General features: G+C 40.3%; 3 protein-coding genes across 3 annotated transcripts; all 3 read right to left on the minus strand.

The window, feature by feature from the left end:
• Positions 1-84: 84 nt before the first annotated feature.
• LOC121519582 (tripartite motif-containing protein 16-like) lies at positions 85-9854 on the minus strand. The gene is made up of 4 exons (XM_041802340.1): positions 9804-9854; positions 3698-3779; positions 3430-3596; positions 85-2599 (listed from the first exon to the last, which is right to left on the minus strand). The coding sequence occupies exon 4, from the start codon at positions 1988-1990 to the stop codon at positions 365-367; it is 1626 nt and encodes a 541-aa protein (XP_041658274.1). The 5' UTR covers positions 1991-2599; positions 3430-3596; positions 3698-3779; positions 9804-9854; the 3' UTR covers positions 85-364.
• Positions 9408-10619, minus strand: LOC121520265 (tripartite motif-containing protein 16-like). The gene has a single exon (XM_041803639.1). The coding sequence runs from the start codon at positions 10617-10619 to the stop codon at positions 9408-9410; it is 1212 nt and encodes a 403-aa protein (XP_041659573.1).
• A 1129-nt stretch (positions 10620-11748) lies between these two features.
• LOC121519554 (tripartite motif-containing protein 16-like) lies at positions 11749-15538 on the minus strand. Its single transcript, XM_041802297.1, has one exon. It carries the CDS (start codon positions 15530-15532, stop codon positions 13859-13861), a length of 1674 nt encoding a protein of 557 aa, XP_041658231.1. The 5' UTR covers positions 15533-15538; the 3' UTR covers positions 11749-13858.
• Positions 15539-20314: the final 4776 nt, after the last annotated feature.

Consider the following 20314-nt stretch of genomic DNA (forward strand, 5'->3'; position numbering starts at 1 on the left):
CTCTCAGTCCCCCTTTGACGTCTCATAGAATCCTGAGGTAGACATAGTACTACTTAATAAAAACAAAAAGTTTCTGCTTCTTTTTTGAATTTATTTTTGAAAGAACCACAGACATTCTGCAGAGTTACGTTACAAGTCTGTTGTAACTTATGATGAGGCGGGTCAGTGCATGAACAGATTTGAATAAATATACCACCAAAACAAACCAAACAGTCATCATCAGCCATTAAAGCCTCTATGAAACATTCACAGACACAACAGAGGAATCACAATCAGAGCCGATAAAGTTCCACAACAGGCCAGGATGCATTAACAATCAGCCTTCAGCAACATCAGCCTTAATTCCCCCCTGAATGCCCTCAGTCTACTTCAGCTTACAGAGCTTAGCAGAGAGTCCAGGAGACAGACACCTAAGGTGGACTCCAGCGTGTAGAGGCTCGGTGAATCTGGTGTGGACTCTATGGAGGAGAGTCATTTCCTTTTTCCTGGAGATGCTGTAGAAGGCCAGAACCCCTGCACTGTGATTCAGGTAAACTCCTACTTTCGAGGACCAGGGTCCTTTGACGGGGATGCTCACAATGTTGTGCCAAAAGTTGTAATCCTCCTCTATGCATTCTAGCGCCCAGGATTTGTCATTGATCCCAAATATCCCAGGATCCCCTCTCTCTCTGGATGCGTCCTTGTACGCCACAGCGACATACACTCCTATTCTGTTCCACTCCACCTCCCAGTAGCACCGTCCAGTCAGACCTTCTTTACTCAGGACCTGGGCCCAGAAGGAGAACCTCTCTGGGTGTTTGGGGTAGGACTGTTCTTCATCCATCAGTGTTACTTTTTTGAGACCTTGAGCTAACACCAGTCGTTCGCTTACCGTGTTTGGATCCCAGGTAAGGATTCTAGTATAGCGTAAGAAATCCGCTCTGGTCTTGGGTTCTGGTTCGGTTAGTAAAACATCCACTCCAGTCACAGTCTCTAAGATGTTTGTCCATTTCTCACTCAGATCATCATGGAGTTTGTCTCTGAGTTCTGACACAGCTGCTGTCGCGTCTCCAAAGTATCTGAGAGGACGGTTTCTGATGCTGGAAGAGTCTGGATCTTCTCTGAGTGGTGGCAGTGACTGGTAGTCCTGCAGAAACTGGACATCATCGTCCGTGTTTGAGAGCTCCTCCAGGTCAATGTCTCTCCTCTTCAGCTCACTGATCTCCGTCTCCAGCTTCTCCTGAAGCTCTCTGACCCGTGTCATTTCCGTTTCCTGCTGAGATCTGACCTGCTTCGTCACATCAGAGCGCCTCTTTTCCAAGAGCTGGATGAGCTCAGAGAGAGTCTTCTCATTGTGCTCCACTGCTTCATCAGCAGAGCGTTTGATAGCCTCCATCTCCTGCTGAAGCAGCCTCATCTCCCTCTGTCTGTCTTTGATTTTCTGCTGAACCAGTCGTCGACCAGCCTCCAGCTCTCCCTGCTTCTCAGCCCGTTCTGCTGAAGTGATATCACTGCCTTTGGGCTCTTCGACCGTGCAGAGGTAACAGGTAGACTCCTGATCAGGACAGCTTAACATCTCCTGAAGCTCTCTGGATGGCTCCATCAGCTTGTGTTTTTTGAAGGCAGGAGCTTCACGATGAAACTGGAGGTCTTCTTCACAGTACGATGCCAGGCACTGCAGACAGGACTTGCTGGCTCTCCGCTTCCTACCAGAGCAGACGTCGCAGGTCACATCTTCGGGTCCAGCGTAGATGTGATCCACAGGAGCGGCCCGGAGTCCGGTCTTCAGCTCCTCCACTAACACTGCCAGCGTGGTGCTTTTCACAAGGTTAGGCTTCAGAGCGAAGGTCAGGCCACACTGAGGACAGCTGGGGGTCTTTTCCCCTACCACATCAGCCCAGTGGATTTCAATGCAGCTCAAGCAGAAGCTGTGACCACAGGGGATGGTCGCCGGCTCGTTCAGGACGTCCTGACAAATGTGACATGAGATAGTCTCTCTGACCTGCCACATCTCAGCCAATTTAATCCAGATCTGCTCTCCTTTATCTTCCTTCAGTCACTTGGTGAGGTGCTCAGCTCTGTGTCTGCTGGCTATCATTCATTATCCACCTCTGTGTTTGCTCTTTTATAACACATGGAGGGAGGCGACAAGCTCCCAACAGGGCGGGGCTAAAAGTCTAAGGTTTACACGAGGATGCAAAACCACACTTTTTAGTTTTCACCAAAGGAGCTAACCCACCCACAATAAGGACCCAGGTCTGTTACTAATAGGTGGGAGACGTGGTTCCAGTTCATAAAAATTTGATTAATAAAAAAAGTCACAACTAGAAATAATTTAAATCTATTTAAAAAAGGGACTGAGGGAAAATGGGAAGGCCACTCTGAGGCTGAAGCTTACCAGAGTTAAAAAGGGCTGATGTGGAGTGAAAGACTTCCAAAAACCAGAAAACAAACTGAGGCGCCCTGGATGCTCGTGTCAAGCGCACATTCAATCGTAGTGGAAGAGGTCCAAACCAGGGAAACACGGTACCGGGGGGACACCAGGGGGGACACCAGGGGGGACACCGGGGGGGGGGGGACGCCAGGGGGGGACGCCAGCTCCTCCACCTGCAGCTCTCAGCTGTGAAAGGACAAAAAGGAAAATCAGAAGGGCCAAATTCATAAAATGCAAAGAAAAAAATGTCACAAGCAAACAACCTAAAGGGGGAAAAAAACTAAATAAGCAGAAATTAACAAAATAATAATAACTCCACAAAGAAATAATCAGAAAAAATAGAAATTATCAGAAGTAAAGCCCAGAAAGAAATAATAAGAAAAAGAAAAAAAGAAAAAAAGAAATATTAATAAATAACCCCCCAAAAGTAATAGCTATTGAAAATAAACCCCACAAAGAAATAACCAGAAATCAACCCATAAAAAAATTTAAATAAAATAAAAAATTAAAAAAAACAAATTTTCTTTAAAAAAAAAGTAGTATTAAAAAATAAACCCCAAAAAGAAATAACCAGAAATCAACCCCTAAAATAAAAATAACCCCCGAAAAATAATCAGAAATCAACCCCAAAAAGTAGCAGAAAATAACCCCAAAATGAAATTTTAAAAAATAACCACTAAAAGAAGTATTAAAAAATGCCCTCCGAAAAGTAATATTTAAAGAAGGAGACAATCAGGAATAACCCCCAGAGGAAATAATCAGAAATAAAGCTCACAAAAATAAAATAATAACCCCCCCAAAAAATAACCAGAAATCAAATCAACCCCTAAAAATAAAAAATAAACCCCAAAAAAATAATCAAAAAATAAAACCCCAAAAAGAAATACTAAAAATCAATAAATAAACCACCAAAAATAACCACCAAAAGCAGTATTAAAAAAGACCCCTAAAAAGTAATATTAAAAAAGGAGACAATCAGAAATAACCCCCACAGGAAATACATAAATAAAACTCACGCAGAGATGGTCACAGATCCAGGCAGTGAGGATGGTCAGCCAGGTCGAGGACAGCCACAAACTCTGAGGGCAGACTCATGAAGAGAGACCAAACCCAGCCAAACAGACCAGAACCAGCAGGACCAGAGCAAAACAGCCGCGTCCCACGTCAGCTCCGTGTCAGGGCTCTGACAAACAAAAGAGACGAGCCCGTTTAGAAAAAGCTAAAGAATAGGAGGAGACAGCCGGCTAGAAATGCTCAAGAAAGTTGGCTAGGAGGGCCACACACCAACCAGACTGCAACAGCAGAGGGAGGGAGGACGAGGACGTAGCTTCAGGAGAAATCCCCACAGAGAAACACAGAGAAGGGTCTAGAAGAACCGAGCAGAGACGTGGGGTTACAGCGGGACTAAAACAGAGAGAAACTAGTAAAGAGGAGGCAGTTGGCATCCATGGCAACAGCACACAGAAGCGCGGTAACCCGGAAGTGGGCGGGGCCAAGGACCAACGAGCAAGAGGGGCGACTAAAGGTTTCCCACCTCTCTTTGTAGGGCGCCCCCAGGTGGCCATCACACACCCTGTCTATTTAGAGTTTATGAGAAACCGGGAGACAAGATATCCCGAAGATACACAGCTCCTGGTTTACAAACATGAGTTTAAAACGTCGTTTATGGAACAGTTAGCCGACTGATTTTTAGCTGAGTTAAACTAGACTCGTGTGTTTGATCAGTGGGTATGAACTGTCTTTTTAGTCAGCTGATGATCATCCCTGTACATAATAGTAGTGAATACTAAAGTCACACTCTGGACCCACTGGCATGCAGTAAATTCAGCTGTCAGCTGGACTGTTGTGGATCTGGGAAGAACTGTGATTGTCTCCATTTTGCCACTCGTTTATGCTTTTTGCCCACTAAAGTCACTTTCACACTTTTTTTTGCCACTTTTGGACCATTTTTGCTACCTTTAACTAATTTTTTGGTCACTTTCTGACCATTTTTGCCATTTTTCTCCGAGTGTTTGCCGCTTTTAGCCCATTGTTGAAACTTTTTTCATGCTTTTTGCAATGTTTGCCTGTTTTTGCCTTTTTTGCCACTTCTCGCCAATTAAATGCCACTTTCTGCCCATTTTTTCTGATTTTTGATTTTTGAGTCACTTTACACTCCTTTTTGCCTAGTTTTTGCTACTGTAGGACCATTTTTGCCACCTTTAACTCATTTTTTTGGTCACTTCCCACCCATTTTTGCTTCTTTCTGCCCTTTTATGCCATTTTCTCCCGGTTTTTGCTGCTTTAAGCCCATTTTTGCCACTTTTTTGTCACTTCTCGCCCTTTTTTGCCACTTTTATCCTGCTTTTTGCAAGTTTTTGCCTTTGTTGCCACTTCTTGCCTATTTAAGCTGCATTTTGCAATCAAATGCCACTTTCTGCCCATTTTTCCACCCTTTTTTTCTGATTTTTGCCCTATTTAGTCACTTTACACTCATTTTTTGCCGTTTTTGCCACTTTAGAAACATTTTTGCTACCTTTAACTAATGTTTTGGTCACTTCCCACCCATTTTTGCCACTTTCTGCCCTTTTTTTACCATTTTTCTCCCAGTGTTTGCCGCTTTAAGCCCATTTTTGCCACTCCTTTTTGTCATTTCTTGTCCATTTTTGCCACTTATATCCTGCTTTTTGCAGTTTCTTTGCCTGTTTATGCCTCCATTTAAGCTGCCTTTTGCAATTAAATGCCACTTTTTGCAGAGTGTTCCAACCTTTTTCTGATTTTTGAACAGTTTACTCACTTTTTCTTCCAATTTTTTCAGCTTTCTTCCCATTTTAGCCACTTTTTGCCCCTTTTCTCAGTTTTTTTGATGCTATTTGACCATTTTTGCCACATTTAACTTATTTTATTTGCCACTTTTCACCACTTAGATTGTGGCTCTTGCAAATGCATTTTTCAACGGTTTGTGTCTTTGGTTGAGTAACATTGGACTAGATGAATCACAAAATATTGCATGTAATTTTAATTTAACCGTAGTAAAGATGTTGCTCACAAATGGGGAAATTATGTTTCAAAAATACATTAAAATGCAGAAATATTATTAAGGAAAGACTCTGGGGGGCTCAAATCCCTAGCTGCACCCCTGTACCTTATTATGCCGGGTTTATTCCCTCTGAGATACATGTACCTCTTACAAACAGCTTTTCCACCAGTTGCTCTGAAAGTTTACCGTGCTTTTTGATGATTTAGTGTCTGACAGTGGTAAAGGGAGATTTACACTGCTATGGAGTCCCAGAGAAACTGAGTTAACAGTTTGCATTAAGAAGCACAATCACCCAGACCAACAACCCATTATTGTTTCTTACCCATCTTTTAGGCGTGTATGTGAGAGGCAGAAAGGTCGTCTAACCTGACTGTTGGTGATTGAGATGTAAACCTGACTGATGGAGCCATTAATCTAGGACTGACTGACTGATTACTGAGACTAAAGACTTAATGACCCTTGGGTTTGGGCAGTCTGGAGGATTTCAGAGTACAGAGGAAGCAGAGCAGCACAACCTCCCCTCAACATGTCCTGATCTCCATGTCCTGTCTTTAGCATCCAATGACCCTTAAATAAGACACCAGAGTAGAGTTTCAAATGACCCTGCAAGGCTGGGTTTAATTTTTATTTACTTGCTGACACGCTTTTAATTGCTTGCATGAAAATCTAGGGTTTTTTTTAAATTGTATTTTGTTGCAAAATGGGTCGTTTACTGTCATAACCCTGAAAATACATCTTTTTCTGGAATAGGGTTATGAATGTGGTATTGATGATAATTTACAGGAAGGAATTTGTGATCATTGAATATATTCCCTTTATTCCACAGTCACTAAACGAGGCAGCAGACTGGAATAACTGGAATCAAAGTTTATTCAGGGCTCTGTGAGGATGGATGGACCCAGTGCTTCATCTTTTTTCAAGCAGTTAAAGCACCTCTAAATCAGTCACACTGCTTCATGACATCTTTTTGTCTCGTACTGCAGAAATTTAGCAACGAAGAGAAAAAATAAGGTATCAGAGTCAGTGTGCAAAATGTCAGTTTTATGCCTGGTCACTGTAATGTTGAACTTGGCAGCCTTTTTAAACTTGAGTATGACTGTTTTTACCTTTAGTCACGTTTGAGTCATGTTTAACCTCTATAATTTTAGTCCTATCTTAGTTTAAAGAATCTGACATTTAAGTCCAGTTTCAGCCACTTAATAGTCCTGACATTTTACTCCTTCCTTAAGTCCAAGCATATATTCTCCTTGTAATAATTTACTTTGAAAAACTGTCAGACTCATCGAAATGTAAAACCCTCATATTAACTCACTACCTACAGAGTTGAGCACCAACATTTAAGCTTTACTTACTTTTGGTCAGAGATCTATTTTTAGCTCGTGTTGGTCACATCTTCCTCCAGCAAATGGACAAACATGTTTAGTCGTAGATTAGCTGACAAAATCAACATTGAAAGATAATTCTTAAAAACACAGAAAGAAAAGCACTCATTGTTCAGAAATATCTTCTTTAAAACTTTTCATTTTAAATGAACCATGCTGTTTTAAAGCTTTCTAGATACTGATACAGGTTTCTCAAGACCAAAACGACACCTGAGACCAGTGATCAATATTTATTATGACAAGATGAACGTATTCAAACCAAAGTCAAAAATGCAACCAGAAAATGCAGAAAAATCAACAATTTAACAGGAGGAAAGAGCGATTCAGTAGCAGCAGGAAAACAGGAAGTGATGTCATACGCTCACTCTGCTGGTCCAGGCTAAGATGTTCATTGGCTGACCTTTAACCTCCTGAGACCCTGAATGTTCATATGAGGACTCCACATTTAGGCTTTCCTGCAACAGAATTCTACATTTGTAAAAAAAAAAAAAAAATTGTGTATATTTTGGAAAGTTTGAGCTGAAGTTTTGGATGAGAGGGGTTTGCTTTGAAATCTTCCAAACTTTTATGTTTTTTTTGTTTGTTTGTTTGTTTGTTTGTTTGTTTTGTTTTTTGTTTTGTTTTTTTGCAATTTGATTTAAAATTTCGGGGAAAATTTCCTGAATTTTTATAGAAAGTTAAGAAGTTAAGGGAATTTTCCATATTTTTTATGGAGAAAATTATTTGTACTTTTGGGATATTTACTTTGAAATTTGGGGTGATTTTCTTGAAAATTTCAGCTATTTTCCATGGATTGTTTTTCGGGGAAAAATATTTAACTATTTTGACTTTTTTATTTATTTATTTTTTAGAAATGTTCACCCAAACATTTGGGGATTATTCAAGGAAATTTGGGGTATTTTATTTTTCAGAATGGGGGGGGGGGTTAATTTGAAAATCTTTAAAAACTTTAAAGGAAATTTTCCAAACCCTCCAGTACTTTTAGTGTGGTTTTATTTCATACTTGGTAAAATAAATGATAATGTTGTTTTGTGTTGTATATAAATAAGCCTATTTCCTCAAATGTAGGCACATTTCTTTTCATGAAAACTACTTCCTCTTTAAAGACAAGGCTCAGGTCTTTTTTGACTAATCAGGCCTTACTCATTCCAAACATGTGGGAGAAACTAAAAATGCGTTCCCAACAGAAGCTGGGGTCTCAGGAGGTCAAAGTCTAACCAGATAGTGCTGCTGTCTGAGCATTTGGTGAGACTGGAGAGTGAAAAGAAGCCAGATATGGCAGCAGAGCAAAGCTAGAGGACTTTATAATCTGATCAGTGATTGGTGCAGTAAATGTAATAACAGATCATCTGTAACAGTGAGACTCAACCCGTGGCTCTAGAGCCACATGTGGCTCTTTTCTGATGATTTGTGGCTCTTTTATTCTTAATTTGAAATTTTATTCCCCCGGAAAACCATAAAAAAGGAAACTTTGACCTCAGAATTATTCGCTGAAATTTGTTTCCCACACTTCTACATTTTCAAACGTTATTTTTCTCTGTATATTTCCGTTGCCCTTATTTTTCCATTTTTGCCCTCTTTTACCCTTTTTGCCACTTGAATCCTATTTTTACCCATTTTCACCATGTTTTGCCTCTATTATCCTGCTTTTTGAAGATTGCATTTTTCCCCTTTTTAGTCACTTTTCTCATTTTCCCCCACCTTTCTGCTGCTTTTTGACAATTTTTACTCATTTTCCCTTTTGCTGTTTTTGCCAATGTAGGCACTTTTTACTCACCTTTTCCACCTTTTTGCTAATTTTAGTCACTTTTCATTCATTTTCTCCAACCTTTTTGCCAATTTAAGTTACTTTTTACTCATCTTTCTCCACCTTTTTGTTTTTTAGCCATTTTTTGACACTTTTTACTCATCTTTCTCAATTTTTTTGTTATTTTTACCAATTTTTGCCCCTTTTACATTTTTTTGCCAATTTTTGTCACTTTTTACTCATCTTTCTCCATCTTTTTGCTATTTTTGTCACTTTTTTACTCATCTTTCTCCACCTTTTTGTTATTTTAGCCAATTTTTGTCACTTTTTACTCATCTTTCTCCATCTTTTTGCTATTTTTGTCACTTTTTTACTCATCTTTCTCCACCTTTTTGTTATTTTAGCCAATTTTTGTCACTTTTTACTCATCTTTCTCCACCTTTTTGTTATTTTAGCCAATTTTTGTCACTTTTTACTCATCTTTCTCCATCTTTTTGTTGCTTTTTGCCAATTGTTGTTACATTTTTACTCTTTCTTTGCCAAGTTTTTGCCACTTTTTCTTTTTTTTTACCATTATTGCAACCTGTAAGCCATTTTTTGGTCACTTTTTACCCAGTTTTTGTCATGTGCTGCCCATTTTACCCCTGTTCACCCATTTTTGACCACTTTTTTTACCTATTTTGCCAGCTTTAACTTATTTTTATTGCCAATTAACCCCCTATTTACCACTTAGATTGTGGCTCTTGCAAAGGTGTTTTTCAGATACTTGGCTCTTTGGTTGAGCAGGGTTGGGTAACACAGATCTATAATCTAAATCACTGAGAGCTACAATAAACAGAGCTGAGCTCAGGCCACAGTAAGGATATTAAGGCTTTGCTGCTGAATGTCTCTCCTCAAGGTCAGCTTGCAGAACTCAGCATAGGCTCCATTATAACCTGCAAGCCAGAGTCCAGCATGGAGAGGCTGAGTGAACCTGGTCTGGACTCTGTGGAGGAGCGTCATGGTGTCAGAGACGCCGTAGAAGGCCAGAACACCTGCGCCGTGGTCCAGGTAGACCCCGATTCTGTTGGACGGGAGGCCCGGGATGTGAGTTTTGACGCCCTCATGGATGAACTTGCCGTTGTGGGTGTTACACTCCATTGACCAAGACTGCTTGTAGAATCCAAGCGCACATTCGTTAATGGGCCCCGCTCTGCCGATGTCCTTGTAGGACACGGCCACGTTCACTCTCTTGGTCCTCACCTCCACCTCCCAGTAACGGCGGCCGGTCAGACTCTGGGCACTCAGGACCTGACGCCATCGGATGAATCTGTCTGCGTGGTCGGGGTACACCTGCTCCTCTCTCACTAACGTGGCTCTTCTGTTGTCCTCTGACAGCAGCAGCTGGACCTGGGCCGTGTTAGGATCCAGGGTGATATCGCAGGAGTACTGCAGGAACTCCTGTCTGGTCTTGGGCTCAGGTGTCAGAGTTAAGGTTGACATGAGGGGTTCAATGGCTGCCTGGTCACTGTTAGTGCAGTGTTCCCCCAGTATGTCCTTGACACCATCTCTCATGCCTGAAACAGAAGCCGTCACGTCCTCAAAGAAGCTCAGAGGGCAGATTTTGTGGCTCAGGGGGGCGTCTTCTGTGCTGGAGAGCTTTTCTAGCTCAGTGATGTCCTGCTCTAACTTCTCCTGAAGCGCTTTCATTCGCCTCACCTCAGCTTCCTGTCTGGATCTGATCTTCTGCTTCACATCAGAGTGTCTCCTCTTCATGAGCTGCATCAGCTCTGAGAAGATCTCCTTGCTCTCCTTTTCAGCTTCATCAGCAGAGTGATTTATCCTCTCCACAGCCACCTGTAGGGCTTCAATGCTTCTCTTTCTGAGTCGAGTATCCAGCTTCCCACTCTCAAAGCCTCCCTGGATCACACAGACGTAGCAGAGACATTTACCTTCAGCTGTGAAGCTTTGGAGACAGTCCTTACAGGAGCTGTGTCCACATGGTAGAGACATGTGATCCTTCTCAAAGACTGAACCAGAACCTGTCTGACAGTCCTGCTGAGCTTCTCTCTGAGCCATCTCACCTTGTGGATGTTTGTGCGTTTCACTTCCTCTGAAAAGGAGATTCAAACACAAACAGCGCCTGTAGATTCTCTGATCTTCACTGCGCTGCACTCAGCTGCTCACATGTGTGTCAAACTCTGCTGTATTTGTAGATCAGTGAGGGGAGGAAACAAGGAAATGAGTGCACAGACTGGACTGACCAGTAGGGAGGGGTTACCAGGCTTCATGAGCATGTGACTGGATCTCTTAAAGTGACAGCGCCAGTTTTTCTGTTTCAGTATCCAGTGAGGATTAGAACATGATACTGATCCCCTTCACAGTTTATGCTTTTTAAAGTAATATTGTTCACTAACTAAGCTTTTCTTGTACAACTGCAATTCCAGAAAAGTTGGGACGTTGTATAAAATGTAATAAAACAGAATGCAATGATTTTCAGATCCCATAAACCCATATTTATTCACAACAGAACATAAACAACACATCAGCTGTTCAAGCTGAGACATTTTACCATTTCATGAAAAATATTAGCTCATTTTGAATTTGATGGCAGCAACATGAAACAAAAAAGTAAGGGCATGGCAACAAAAGGCTGGAAAATAAGACGTTTTGCAACTAATTAGCTTCACTGGCAAAAGGTCAGTATCATGACTGGGTATAAAAGGAGCATTTTAGAGAGAGAGAGTCTCTCAGAAGTAAAGATGGGCAGAAGTTTACCATCTGTAAAACAATGCTGAAAAATGGTCTTATATAAAATTGTGAAGGCTTTGATAATCCCATCATCTACAGTCAAGAATATCATCAGAAGATTCAGAGAACCTGGAGAAATCTCTGTGAGCAAGGGACAAGGCTGAAAGTCAATACTGGATGTTGGTGAGTTTATGAAAAGTGGGGAAAAAAGGCTGACAAGTGACAGAAATGGGCAAAAAAGGGTAAAAAGTGATTTTATAATTGGAGAAAAGTTGCAAAAAAAATAGCAAAACTGGGTAAAGCAGCAAAAGGATTCGCAAAATGCATCAAAACTGGCAAAAGAGGTGAAAACTGGCCAAAAATGTGAAAGAAATGAGTGAAAAGGACAAGAAAGGAATAAAAGTGGCAAAAAAGTAAAAAAGAAAAAAAAAGACGAAAGCAAAATAAGGGCAAAAAGTGGATAAAAATTGGTGAAAAGCAGCAAAAATGGTCAAAAAGCAATAAATAAGGTGATTCTGATGAATAAAAATGATTAAAAATGGGTGAAAAGTTGCAAATAAGTGGCAAAAATGGGTAAGGTGGCAAGAAGGATTGACAAAAGGGGTGAAAATTGGCAAAAAAAGATACAAATGTAGGAAGAAATAGCCAGCAAGAATTAAAATGGGTTAAATGCAGCAAAAACTGGCAAAAGTGGCCAAAAAGGTGTCAGAAACGGGGAAAAGAGGCAAGAATAGGATAAGAGTGGCACAAAAGTAAGAAAAAAAAAAAATGGCAAAAAATGGCAGAAGGCAGCTAAAGTAAGCAAAAAAATGTACAAATAGATATCGCAGATACGCACAAATAGTGTCAAAAGATTGAGAGAAATAGGCTGAAAGTGGAAAAATATACATGGCAAGAAAATGTCAATAAGCACTTAAAGCATGAAAAAGTAAATAGATTTTGCAGCAATTAGCAAAAAGTGGCAAAAAATGGCAGAGGGCAGCCAAAGTTAGAAAAACATTGGCAAATAGATGTTGCAGATACAGGCAAATAGTGTCAAACAATTGAGAGAAATAGGCTGAAAATGGCAAAGAGTGGAAAAAAAGAAAAAATGGCAAGAAAATGTCAATAAGCAGTTAAAACGGGAAAAAAGTAAATATATGTCACAGATATTAGCAAAAAGTGACAAAAAATGTAAAAAAAACAAAAAATGCAAATTTGGCCAAAAAGTGGTTAAAAAAGTGTCAGAGATCTGTGAAAATGGGTTCAAAGTGTCAAAAAGATGTTGCAATAATGGATGGAGAAAAGCGTTAAAAAGTGCCACAAATAAATCACTCCAACATCAGAACCGAAGAACAACTTGACACACTGTGAAATCATCGATGACTCAAAGCTGGGGCGGGCCTGTTCTTCAGCTTTCTTAGGGCCCAGCCAGTTCTGTGGGTGGGGCTGCTGAGTCCCTCCTGTAAATGCACTGAGTAGTGATGTCTCACGTTAGATATTCAGCTCCTAATGCTGCCGATATAATCCTGCACTCCTGCACCCTAGGGTGATGGCTGCAACACGCTATCCCACAAACACTAAGCATTCACACACCCAGCTCAGCTGGAGTGATTATGCAGGAACATTAGAAACATTTCAGAGGTTAGAGATAATATTTAAACGTTTTTATAACATGTACCTCAGAATGGCAGTACTCTGACACGTCTCATCACTCTTGGATGAACATTTCTATGTGAAAAACTCTACTCCTGATTTCATCTTAACACTAATCTTTGCTTCATCTCAGCAGCTTCGAATGTCTTTGTCTTTTAGATATAAAAACCCAGATGTCAAAGAATTTTTTGCATCCCAGACAGATAAAAAAAAATAAGCTTAATCACTGGTTTAAATGCTCAGGGAGAGAAACTGACCCCCAAACTTAAAAGAACAATATCTTCACTAAAGGAACATCAGATATTTTTTTTTTCTCACATGATCCAAACAAATACATCAGTGCAAATTTTTAACAACCGTTTCCGGCCTGGAAAGTCAACAGAAAGTCTTATCATATAGGGTTATATATACAGCTCAAACATTTACAGAACAGAAGAGAGGATGCCAAAGTACAACCCATAAACTTGGACTGAGGCCCCGCCCCCACGGAAATTAATTCAGGTGTATATGCAAAAGGTTTTTGTCATATCGGCGTATCATCCACACGGAAACGGCATTTTGGGTGACTGTAAATGATACTTTTTGAAAACGGGTTGATTACGTCACACACAGCGTAGCTCTCTTAAGGCGCCTGCGCGGGTCTGACCAAAACAAAACTGTATACGACACAAAACCTTTATATGCATGCGCCATAATCTTCTCTCTTTTGGTGCATTTCCGTGGCAGCATTACAGCGCCACTTACAGGCTTGGCATATGCACTACATCGTTTTCAGTCGTTTCAGTGGTTCCGTGTTTATGCAGATATTTCCTGAAAAGATTCCGTCTTTTCCGAAAAATTTTTCAAAACTAAACCACATCGTTTTCGTCTCCATGTGGAAAGGCCCTAAATAGTCTCATAATTAAAATTCAGAACTCTATCTGCCATCCTGTCTATTTGAGTTTGCAGAGCAAAGCTGTGAGTCCAGGATCTAAATATCGCAACCAGAGTCCAGCATGTAGAGGCCGAGTGAACGTGGTCCGGACTCTGTGGAGGAGAGTCATGTTTTTACGTTTAGAGATGCTGTAGAAGGACAAAATACCTGCTCTGTGATCCAGGTACACTCCAATCCTTGAAGACCGAGGACCTGAAACGGGGGTTTCCACATTGTTGTGCCAAAAGCTGAAACTGTCGGTGTCACAGTCTAATCCCCAGGATTTGTTATTTTGTCCAAATCCACATTCATTCCTGCTGCCCGTCCTGCTGATACTGTTGTAAGCCACGGCTAGTCGAAGACCAAATCCGCTCCACTCCACCTCCCAGTAACAGCGTCCAGTCAGACTCTCTGAGCTCAGAACCTGCCGCCACTCCATAAATCTCTTTGGGTGAAAGGTGTAAGACTGCTCCTCCTCCTCAATAGTTACTCTTCTGTTTCTGTCAGATAAAAACAGCAGCCAATTCGCTGTGTCTGGATCCAGTCTGATGTCTCGTGCGTATTTTAAGAAATCCGCTCTGGTCCTGGGCTCTGGTTCTGACAGTAAAACATCCACCTCAGTCACTGTCTGTGCGATGTTTGTCCATTTCTTACCCAGAAGGTCCTGTAGTCTGTCTCTGACTTCGGTTACAGCCGCTGTCACATCTTTGAAGCTTCTCAGAGGATGTTCAGTGATGCTGGATGAGTCTGTAGGTTCACTGAGTTGTGTCAGAGATGGATAGTCATGGAGAAACTGGTTAAGATCTTCTGTGTGTGAGAGCTTCTCTAGCTCAGCGTCTCTCTTCCTCAGCTCAGTGATCTCCTCCTCCATCTTCTCCTGGAGCTCTTTGACTCGCCTCACTTCAGTTTCCTGCTGAGATCGGACCTGCAGCTCCACATCAGAGCGCCGTTTCTCCATGAGACGGATCAGCTCAGTGAAGATCTTCTGGCTGTGCTCCACAGCCTCATCAGCGGAGCGACTGACAGCCTCCACCTCCTCTTGAAGCATCTTCACATCTCTCTCTCTATCCTGGATTCTCTGTCGGATGTTTTGTCGACTCACCTCCAGCTCTCTCTGCTTCTCGGTGTGTTCTGCTGCGGCTGAGACCGTGTCGTGGCCTCGGTGCTCGTCCACGGAGCAGAGATAACAGATCAGCTCCTGATCAGTGCGGCAGAACATCTTCATCACCTCATCATGACGGGAGCAGACGTTCTCCTGGAGCTTCCTGGACGGCTCCGTCAGCTTGTGTTTTGCATATGCAGGTATGTCATAGTGAGGCTGAAGGTGCATTTGGCAGAAAGATATCAGACACTGCAGACAGGACTTCTGGGCTCTGAGTTTCCTCCCTGTGCAGACGTCACAGGCCACATCTTCAGCTCCAGCGTAGAGACGATCAGCAGGAGCAGCCTGGAGCCCAGTCTTCTTCAGCTCCTCCACTAAACCTGCTAACAGGGTGTGTTTCCCCAGGACAGGCCTGGGTGTGAAGGTCTGCCTGCACTGAGGACAGCTGTAGGCCTTCTTCTCATCCTCTTTGTCCCAGTGGGTCTGAATACAGCTCATACAGTAGCTGTGTCCACAGGGGATAGCCACGGGATCCTGCAGGAGATCCAGACAGATGGAACAAGAGAAGCTTTCTCGGTTCAGCTGCGCCATTTTAACTCTCAGTGTTGACTCAGAGTGTGTCTTTCGTAGGTTTCCCTTTCTCTGATCCACACAGCATGTGTGTGTGTGTAAACACAGCCAGCTGCTCCTCCTCACATGCTGGCGACACCCATCCTCAAACTGTAGATCTGGGGGGGAGGGAACAAGGAAGTATATGGGCAGAAAGGAGCTTCCTGTGAAGGAGGGGTTAAGATACCACTCCTCTTTATGACTGGGTGTTTGCTTTACAGGAAAACAGAACCTATCTGTTATTAGGAAGCTGGAAAACGACGTTCAGTCAGTTTTAAACCTTTCTTCACTGTTCTTAACCCTTAAAAGTTCCTTAAATAACCATATGCATTTATCCCTAAGGAGACAAAAACATGGAAAAAATAATAGATTGATATTTTTTCCACTCTAAACGAGTCAGCCTTTTAAAACTACGTCAGCCTGAAATATACATTTTCAATATTCATCATATTTTGGGAATTTTAACTCTTTAAAGGCAAAGTCAATGACTGGCAGGTACATTGATTTTGATGTGTCATTTTTTTTACAGTGTCAGGTTAAAAAAAAAAAAAACTGTGGTCCTAAGGTAAACAAGTGCCATCTTCCTACAATCAGCTGTAAAAATATTATAAATTTATATTTCTTACCACTTAAACAGTTCAATCTCTTAGAACTACTTCAGCCTGAAATATATGTGGCGATTATTCATTATATTTTGGGGATTTTAACTCTTTAAAGGCCAGTATGTTTACACAACTCCATTTTATTGATGATGCATTATTTTATTGTTTTTATTTTTAATTTAATTTTTTTTTTTTTTTTTTTTTGCAGTATCAGATAAAAAAAAACTCACACTCATGGCTCTCAGGACAAAAATGCCAACTTCCTTAAATCAGCCCTAAAATTATTTTATATTTTTTTCCACTTTAAATAGGTCAATATCTGAAAACTGCTTCAGCCTGAAATAAACACATCAGATGTTTATTATATTTTGACAATTTTTAACTCTTTAAAGGCCAGTATGTTTGCACAACTCCACTTTTTTTAATTATGAGAAAAATAATTTCCATAACAAACACTTAAAGAAAAATCTGATTGTTATTATCATCTTAACATAAAGGAATGCATTAGTTTACGTTAGGATAAATGTGTCCAATGGGACATTTTTTGGTTGTTAGGGACAAATGTGTCGGGTTTTTTGCAGTTTTGTCATTTTAGGCTCATTTAAGAAATTGAGATGGCAATTCTGAAAATGTTCTTAAAAAAATGAATATCCTCTGGCAAATTTAGGCTTTATTCATTCAACACCAAAATGGCTGGGAAATAAAAACAAAACTGAATGGTGCAAACGTCCCTAGGACAGGGGTCATCAAGTACATCTGCACAAGGGCCAGATTTAGTCTGGACAGAAACTCTGGGGGCCGGACTTTCAAATACGCAAAAATTAAATCAATATTTTGGTCTGATTTAAATGTTATTGTAGTAGTATTTGTACCCTCTTTCAAAATGCAGGACATTTTTAGAATGAGATCTTCTATTATCTATGATGCAGCAGACCACAAGGAGAAATGGGCCCTCCCCGACTGTGATTTAGCAACATTATTAACCCATTTTTGACACTTTGAACCCCTTGTTGATACTTCTTGCCCCATTTTGCCTCTTTAAACCATTTTTTGAAAGATTTTAACCCCCTTTGACCCACTTTTCCTGCAAGTTTTATCCCCGTTCTGCCACTCTTATCCATTTTTTCCACTTTTCTTCTATTTCTGCCACTCTCTGCCCACTTTTCGTTACATTTTTTCAGCAATTTTTGCAACTTTAAAACCAATTTTTGCCACTTTTTACCCATTTTGATACTTTTTTGCCATTCTTGACCAATTTAAAACTTTTTTCCTGCATGTTTAATCCTCTTTGTGCCACTCTTTTACCCATTTTTGCCACTTTTCTCCTACTTTTGCCAGTTTTTAACCCATTTCATTACTTTTTTGCACTATTTTTTGTCATTTGTAACCAATTTTTGATACTTTTTGCCCCTTTTTTCCTCTTTTACAATTTTTTTCTACATTTAACCCCTTTTCACAACTTTGTCTGCCAATTTTTGTCCCTTTGTGCCACTCCACAACCCATTTTGCCACTTACCACCCGTTTTTGCTACTCTTTAACCCCTTGTCACAACTTTTTCTGGTCATTTTTGCAGCACTTCTGCCAACCTTAACACTTTTTTAAATATCTACTAATCATGACAGTAAATTTTATGTAAAAACAGATCAAATGTGAAGTCATTCTCAAACTATGTCAATGTTAATTCTTTGTTGGAAGGATTCAACCGCTATAGACATTTAAAGCCAAAGGATACTCTCAAAATCACAACATCTTCTTTTCCTCCTTCTCTGAGTTTAGCCTAATGATCCTCTGGGGGCTGGACAGGAAGCCTTATGGCCCCCGGGCCACCAGTTGATTATCAGTGCCCTTGGATCTCTTAAGAGTTAACATGAAATGAATCTAACACAGAAAATATTTGTACAGGTTATCCAACTACTGTATGAGCAGCAGCATTACAAGCTGTGGCCACAGGGTGGCGTTAGAGTTCCACTGAGCTTCCCCGCCATGTGGAGATGTGTTGATGTGGATCTCATCCTCACTGACCTCACCTTTAGTTGTTCAGATGTGCGGGCTGTTGATCTAAGCCATACATGTGACTGATCGTTTTAGCTGTTTTATCAACCTTGTAATGCACTGATCACCAACTGGCGGCCCGAGGGCCAAATCAGGCCCCAGAAGATCATTAAATTCAGAAAAGAAGATGTTCTGCTTTTAGGAGTGTCTTTTGGCTTCAAATGTTTGCAGCTGTTAAATCCATCCAAACAAATATCACTATTAAAATAGTTTAAGAATGATCTGATTTTGACCTGTTTTTACAGAAATTCACTCTTCATTCATAATTAGTAAATGTATTTTTAAAAATGGGTTAAGACTGGCAGAAATGTTGCAAAAATGGCCTGAGATGACACAAAGGAGCAAAAATGTGCAGGAAAAGAGGTTAAAATGTGGCAAAAAAAATCGTATAAGAGGAAAAAAGAGGCAAAAAGTCTAAAAAATGAGTTATTAGTGGCAAAAATGGTGCAAAAAAGTCATAAAAGGGTTAAAAAGTGTCAAAATGGATACTAGAGTGGCACAAAGGGGCAAAAATGTGCAGGGAAAGAGATTAAAATGTGGCAAAAAATTGGTAAAAGAGGAAAAAAGAGGCAGAAATGTTTTAAAAAATGAGTTCTTAGTGGCAAAAATGGTGTAAAAAAGTAATGAAAAGGGTCAAAAAGTGGCAAAATGGATACTAGAGTGGCACAAAGGGGCAAAAATGTGCAGCAAAAGAGATTAAAATGTGGCAAAAAAATTGGTGAAAGAGGAAAAAAGGGCAAAAGGCATAAAAAAATTAGTTATTAGTGGTAAAAATGGTGCAAAAAAGTCATAAAAGGGTTAAAAAGTGTCAAAATGGATACTAGAGTGGCACAAAGGGGCAAAAATGTGCAGGGAAAGAGATTAAAATGTGGCAAAAAATTGGTAAAAGAGGAAAAAAGGGGCAAAAATGTTTTAAAAAATGAGTTCTTAGTGGCAAAAATGGTGCAAAAATGTTATGAAAAAGGGTTAAAAAGTGGCAAAATGGATATTAGAGTGGCGCAAAGGGGCAAAATAAGCAGGAAAATGGGTTTAAAAGGGGTTAGAGAAAAGAAAAATTGTTTTATAGAGGCAAAAAGTTATCAAAAATGAGTTAAAAGTGGCAAAAATATTTGAAAAAAAGCCTGGCAAAGTAGTGAAAAGCAGTTAAAATGTGTCAAAATGGGCAAAAGTGGCAAAAACTAACATAAAAGTGGCAAAAACCATCAAAAATAAGTTGATGGGCAGAAAATGTTGCAGAAATGGCCAAATGAAGTAATGAAAAGGGTTAAAAGTGTCAAAAATGAATTCATATTAGTGCTTAATCACAACTGGGGAGGGTCCATCATTTGGGATTTTCAGGGGCCCGGACAATCCTGTGGGCCAGTCTGTCTCTTTGTGGCCTGCTGTGTTATAGATAACAGGGATAGATCTCGCTGTAATACCTAAAAATATCCTGGGTTTTGAAAAGAAATAGAAATGCTAATACAATCATATTTTAATCAGACCAAAATATTGATTTCATTCTTGTGTATTTGAAAGTCCGGCCCCCAGAGTCTCTGTGGAGACTAAATCTGGCCCTTGCGCAGACGTGGTTGACGACCCGTTGTAGTGATTTCTGCTGTTGCATGAATTTACACAGAAGCATTTTTGCAATGTTCCTTTAATACAAGTAATGGACGCATGACAGTTTCTTAAATGAATAAGTTTTATATGGTTTCTGAAACTGTGATTTTAAAAGTGTTTTATTCGTAATTGTGTAATGACAATATTTTTTTATCATTTGTAATTTCTGACTGTTGTTTTATGTCTCCTGCTGGTCTGTTCTTTTATTTCTGTTCATATATTTTTGCTATAAATTTAGCTATAAATAAATGTGTGCATCATTTTTTAGACATGGTTAATCTCATGCTTTACTGTCCCTTTCAGCAGACTATGATAAACTCTGTCAGCGTCTCCCTGCAGCTACAGTGGGATAAAATAAGTCCACCTCTGCTCCTTAATGTCTCATTTCACTTTAAAAGACTCAGACAGAGAACAGGTCAGAAGTCATCTCAACCTTGTGGTATCAAACATTTACCTGTTTACTGTCTCCTTTTTCATTTTGAATCCATAACAAGCTCCTTTTTCTGT

Source organism: Cheilinus undulatus, linkage group 13 (genome assembly GCF_018320785.1).
Source record: "Cheilinus undulatus linkage group 13, ASM1832078v1, whole genome shotgun sequence".
In the NCBI taxonomy this organism is placed as follows: domain Eukaryota; kingdom Metazoa; phylum Chordata; class Actinopteri; order Labriformes; family Labridae; genus Cheilinus; species Cheilinus undulatus.

Excerpts from the sequence above, each read along its gene's own strand:
- LOC121519582 (XM_041802340.1), bottom strand. The coding sequence starts at position 1,990 with ATGTGGCAGGTCAGAGAGACTATCTCATGTCACATTTGTCAGGACGTC.
- LOC121520265 (XM_041803639.1), bottom strand. The coding sequence starts at position 10,619 with ATGGCTCAGAGAGAAGCTCAGCAGGACTGTCAGACAGGTTCTGGTTCA.
- LOC121519554 (XM_041802297.1), bottom strand. The coding sequence starts at position 15,532 with ATGGCGCAGCTGAACCGAGAAAGCTTCTCTTGTTCCATCTGTCTGGAT.